General features: G+C 49.0%; 2 protein-coding genes across 2 annotated transcripts in view; both read right to left on the bottom strand.

Moving 5' to 3' along the window:
* LOC117283027 overlaps positions 1-3,777 on the bottom strand; it is a 7,837-nt gene extending 4,060 nt beyond the window's left edge. The window contains exon 1 of the mRNA XM_033755170.1: positions 3,723-3,777. The gene's annotated coding sequence lies outside the window, so the exon portion shown is untranslated. The remainder of the gene's footprint in view (positions 1-3,722) is intronic.
* Positions 781-3,715, bottom strand: LOC111873696. The gene has a single exon (XM_023868630.2). The coding sequence runs from the start codon at positions 2,167-2,169 to the stop codon at positions 1,513-1,515; it is 657 nt and encodes a 218-aa protein (XP_023724398.1). The 5' UTR covers positions 2,170-3,715; the 3' UTR covers positions 781-1,512.
* Positions 3,778-5,526: the final 1,749 nt, after the last annotated feature.

Genomic DNA, 5,526 nt, shown 5'->3' with positions numbered 1-5,526 from the left:
TGATAGGAATGTTCCAGTACGCATTTTCGATATCTAACAAAGTGAAATACTTACTCCCTGCCATGAGTGAAAGGTTACTCTTAATGTCAGGTATAGGATACACTGGTGTAACAGTTACTGAATTCAGACCTCGGAAATCTGTGCAAAATCTATACTTCGGGGTTCCATCGGGGGATTTCTTGGGCACCAAAATTACAGGCGCCGCCCATGGAGACGCGCAAGGGGTTATAACTCCCTTGGCTAGCATCTCATCCAACTGGCGTTTTACTTCTCCTCTCAGTGCATAGGGCACTCGATAAGGGTTCTTCTTAATCGGCAGGGCGTCCCCTGTCCGAATTTCATGACAGCCGTTCTTCGTGCAAGGTAGTATACCTGTTTCTTCATTACAAAATAAATCCAAATATTCCTCAATTACCGGTAATAAAACTCGTTGTTCCTCGGTTGACAAGTGTTCCAGCTTCTTCCGAAGCTGTGTTCGTTTCTTTGTTAATTCCATGGAATTCCTCCCGGCCAAGGAGTTGATCCGGAGTTGTACTTCCTCCGTGACCTCGGGGTCGTGGAAATCGTTTCCTGTGCCCACCGCAGCGGTCCACCTGAGTGGTTCCGCCCGTCCGAGTGGGACATTCTTTCCGACCTCCAAATGCTGACCTCGAGTATTTAATACTTTTAAAACGCAATATCTTACTTTATCACCTCGGTGCTTTTCCTTAACACCGGTATTCTGATTTCCTTGTCTCCGAGTACCTGCTTTCGCAGTTTCCTGTCTTAGACAGTCTTCCCCTAGTGCTTTTAACTCATCTAATTCTTCCGCCGTTAGTACCCGGCTCGCTACCCGAGCCACGTATGCTCCCGGCGTACCTAACTCAAGGGGCTCAATTAGCACTTCTCCTGGTAGATCGTCGCTGTACTTTTTCTCTATTTTTCCGATCACCAGTCCCTCAGACAAAGGGGGGAGCATGACTGACCCGAAAGCCACAACGTTCCAGCAATCAATTGCGACACCTCCCGGGCTCAACCCTGGGATGGGTACTTCAACCTGCCCACTTGGCGGCTCCTTCAGCGGGGTGCGCAGTCCCGCTTCCGGCGTCACCTGAGATAGGCGGTTTTGGCGGCGAATTGCTTGACACCGCTCGACCTCTTGGCCTGACAATTGATATCGCTTCTTTCCGAGAAGAAGCGTGCTGGGCCGAAAGTCAATGCATGCCTCCATATGTCCGAGTATATCGACCCCTAAAATACCACTATACTCCGCGTCCAGTAGAGCTACCAGAAATTCGTATTTGAAATTTCTGTTTCCTACTTTAAACGTCGTCGGCTGTGTTCCCATCACCTTTAACTTACTTCCGGTAATCCCCTTTGCGGTTATCCGTGTTGTTTGAATTTCAGACTTGACAATTCCGGGTTTTATCACACTCACAGTTGCTCCTGAATCGACTAACATTTGATGAATTCTCCCCTCTATTTCTATTTCCAACAGGAGCTCGGGCCCGGCGATGGTCGCCTGCAATCGACCTATCTTCTCGCCGTTGGCTGTGGGTTTGACACTGGGGAGCTGAGTGCCAAACCGTGCCCGTTTGGGGGCGGATTGGCCCGGGGCACCCGCGGGCAATCCCGGCGTATGTGCCCATACTCACGGCAGTGGTGACACTGAATTTCAGACGTGCGGCCGTCATCATGAGGAACCCAAGGCCGTGTTGGTCGCCGGGGTCCTCTGCGTGATCTTCCGGACCTGTCTCCTCGTGTTGTCATGTGTGTGCGCGGAGGGCCACTTCTCCCTTTTCCCCGCGGACCATTTTGCGTCCTCCATCCTGGCGGAACATGTTCCGGGGCCTGTCGGCAGTCCCTCGCATAATGGCCTGGTTTCGCACAGCGATAGCATCGGGTGTCCTGCCTGGCGGCGAAGATGTTCCTCGGACCTTCCCTCAGTCGTCGGTGTTTCTCCACGTTCTCGATGGTTACAGCCAGCTTCACCGCTCGATCCATATTATCCGGCATCTGGTACCGCACCTGTTGGCCTACGACACCTCTGAGTCCATGGATATATGCGGCGAGCAGCCTACGCTCGGCCTCCTCATTAATCACACGTTGGGTCTCCTCATCGTTCACCCTGCGGATTGTTTTCTGACACATTTTCCGGCAGCGATCTCCAAACTCTTCCGCTCCTTCCATCTTACCTTGGATCGCCTCCTGGAGACTGGTGTAGTAGTACTGGTCAGGAAGCTTGTCACTGAACCTCTCTAACAAAGCTGATCTTAACACTTCATACGGGCATCCATCTCTGCCCAGATCTTCTCGCCCATGTAGGTATTGAAGGGCCAAACCCTGTAGTTTCGCCTTCACAATGAGGGCTTTATCCTGATTCGTCCATCCGCTCACTTTAGCTAAAGTCTCAATCTGGGTCAAGAAGTCGTGCACGGGCTTACCCTGGCTCTCTCCCGTCCATTCTTAATGCCTGCGACGAGCGAGACGTCTTTGCTCTGGCCTCTAGGGCCGTCCTCAATTCGAAGGTTGTCCATCCGGTCCTGAAGCTCTTCCATCTGAGCTTGGAGGATCTCCATTTCCACTGACTCTGCCATGGTGTTGTGGTCTCGGTTCCTTCTGGATCTGAGTGCGTCTACCTTCGGGTAGGCAGTCCTGGAACGTTAGCGTACTCGACTCTGGGGCCTTCTATCCTTCGGTTTGTGGGTAACTTATACGTTTCCTTCCGTGGAACCATATACTCTCCCTGCCTTGGAAAGGTTGAGTATCTATGGGGCAGAGTGCCTTCTGGCGTCCGGGAGGTCCCTGCGGACGGTTCAGAGTATAATCCCTCCTCGACTGGCTCCCCACAATAAGTGGACAGGAAGTCGGTTCTCTCTATTTCTAGGTCGTTATACGTATAACCCGGGGTTATATACCTCTGGACGATCATAGTCTCTACATCGAATACTACCGTCCCGTTCGAGTTCCCATTAGTGAACACCTTATAAGATGGGGCCTGGAATCCCTTGGGGGTACCTTCAAATGCAATTTCAAGACGTGAGTCTACTCCTAACTGCTGAAACTTAGGTGCACGTTCGTCTATTCTTTCAGGACTAATTTTCGTGTACTTAGGGAAAAAGTTTTTCACTAGCGCCAAGGCGAACACATCTGAATCCTGCAAGCGGTAGGGCTAGTTGCAGCAACAACATGGACAAAAAAGAACAGTAAACAGGGGTGCGTCTCGGGGGTCAAGTCCCTTCCCACAAGTGCACTGTCCCCAGCAACACATAACCTTTGTCACAGACCCGTATCACTCCCAGCCTCACATAACATTATGAGGTAGTAAGAGCCATCCACGTTCCAAGTTCCTTCTTTCCTTCAGGGTGCAAGACCTGCAACTCGGGCTGAGTCACACTTATCCCACCGCTGCCACCAGTTTTGTTGTGCCCCAAGGGGTTGGGGTAGCGCCGACCCCTAATGGGCACGTGGATAGCTCTTACCGGGCTTGGGAGGTGCCGGGTAAATGAAACACACAAGTACAAAATACATTGAGGATATATTACTTAACTCTCTCTCTCTCTCTGTCTAAGGGCTAATTAATACATGAAAATAAATCTGACTACAACTTACAGTACATGATATTCATTCTTTGGCCTATCGCCTCCTCCTGAACGGAGTCCTACTCATTTAGTCCTTCAGTTCACAGTTCTGAGTGTTCTAGTTTGTTACTGACAGTGTCCCGACAAGAAGCAAGTACTCACTTGAACAGCATAGTAGACACAGAATGGCGGCTCTGGCTGTCCCTTCATGGTCGGCACTGTCACAGAGTTCGGTAGCAACAACTACGCCCAAAGTCTCCTTTTTCTGNATATTTTAATTACTTTGGAACAGGAGAAGCATGCGGATGCCACTCGTCACAGCGTACTACTGGGAGGAAGTTATGTCGTCAGACCGGAATCTAATTATGTTCACAGACAGAAGTTAATCGATCACATTACTACGCACCCACCGATAACATTTTGTTATCTCGAAACTTTAACATAAAGTGATCAGATCAGAAACACGGGACAATGAATATATTAACACAAGTTATTTTTCGAGCCGGTCACGGTAGCCGAGTGGTACAAGGCATGCACTGTCTTCGCTCGCTCGGAAGCCGGGATCGTGGGTTCGAATCACACTCAGGGCATGGATGTTTGTGTGTGTTTTTCTGTGTTTGTGTACAGGTAGAGGCCTTGAGACGAGCTAATCACTCGCCCAAGGAGTCCTACCGTATGTGTAAGATCGAGAAAACCCGAAGTAAACGGAGAAGTTCATGGAGGTAGGCCTAGGCCCACTGGGGCTGTGGTGCCAAGGAGAAAAAAGTTTTTTTTCGAAGCATTTACACACGCTTGGGGGAGCCGTATAGCGTAGTCGGTATAGCGACTGGCTAAGGGCTGGACGATCGAGGTCGGTGTTCGAGTCCCGGTTGGGTCCAGACCAGCTCTGGAGACAACGCAGCCTCCTATTCAACTGGTACCGGGCGCTCCTTCCTCGAGGGTAAAGCGGCCGGGGCTTGAAGCTGACCACTCACCTCCAACTAGTGCCGAGGTCAAGAAAATGTGGATCTATACATCCACTTCTCCATGCGTCTTAGTGGTGCAGTGCTTAATTAGTTAAGCAGAGGGACAATTTTACCTTTGCTTTTTACACACACTTGAGTCCTGGGAAGTTCTGGGAATCTTGGTTCTCCCCACAGAGTCCTGGATGATTTTATAAGTGCGATATCCGTCACTTGGGAGTTCCTTCGCTAGAGAGCAGGGGATTTCGGAATACATGTATTCCTGCTTCAAACATGATCCTACCTGGTCGAGTTTATTTGTTGTCACTGTGGAGGCACTGACATTTCAGGGATTCCTACCGAATGTCTAAATACGCTGACCGTGTCAGAATTCGTAATATTTCGGAACAGGGTCGAGGAACTAATGTGACAAAGCAAGAGGTCTACAACATGATTAAGAAACTGAAAAGTGGCCAAGGCCCAACAAGGGGTTGTAGAGCCGTAGATAGATGGATAGTGGATGAAGCTGTTCTGAAATGTGAGCGATACAAAATTGCATCCTTTTGCAAACTTTAGTTACAAAAAAAAACTGATGACGGCCTACTGTTCCTAATGTTCCTAGCCTAGTCTATCCTCGAATCTATTTAAAATATGGAGCCGAAATTTTGCGATGCATCTCCCCCCCTAGTCGAAATAAATACATTACTGATGCAGCTCATTTACGCCAGCAAGTTCGGCGAGTATAATTTATTTCAGTTCAAGCAATTCAGTTGAAATTAGCCGTAAGCCATCAACTACAGCAGAGTGTTTAGTATCCTAGAAATATTTTCCATGGAAGGATCAGCGAAGTATATTTAACTGCAGTATGCCTGACATCTGACAATTATTGTGTCACATTACACTAAGCCTGTCAAATAACCTTACATTTCATGTAACAACTGGTAACTGGGGGATTGCGATTCCTGAGTTCTATGTCATAGAATCGTTGGGGTTCATTTTGCTTCGCGTTTGAATTTTTTAAATTG

This window comes from Cryptotermes secundus, unplaced genomic scaffold (assembly GCF_002891405.2).
Source record: "Cryptotermes secundus unplaced genomic scaffold, Csec_1.0 scaffold4613, whole genome shotgun sequence".
Classification (NCBI taxonomy): Eukaryota; Metazoa; Arthropoda; class Insecta; order Blattodea; family Kalotermitidae; genus Cryptotermes; species Cryptotermes secundus.
This window is presented reverse-complemented; position numbering and strand designations above follow the sequence as displayed.

Coding starts and splice junctions, on each gene's coding strand:
- LOC111873696 (XM_023868630.2), bottom strand. CDS start 2,169: ATGGAAGGAGCGGAAGAGTTTGGAGATCGCTGCCGGAAAATGTGTCAG.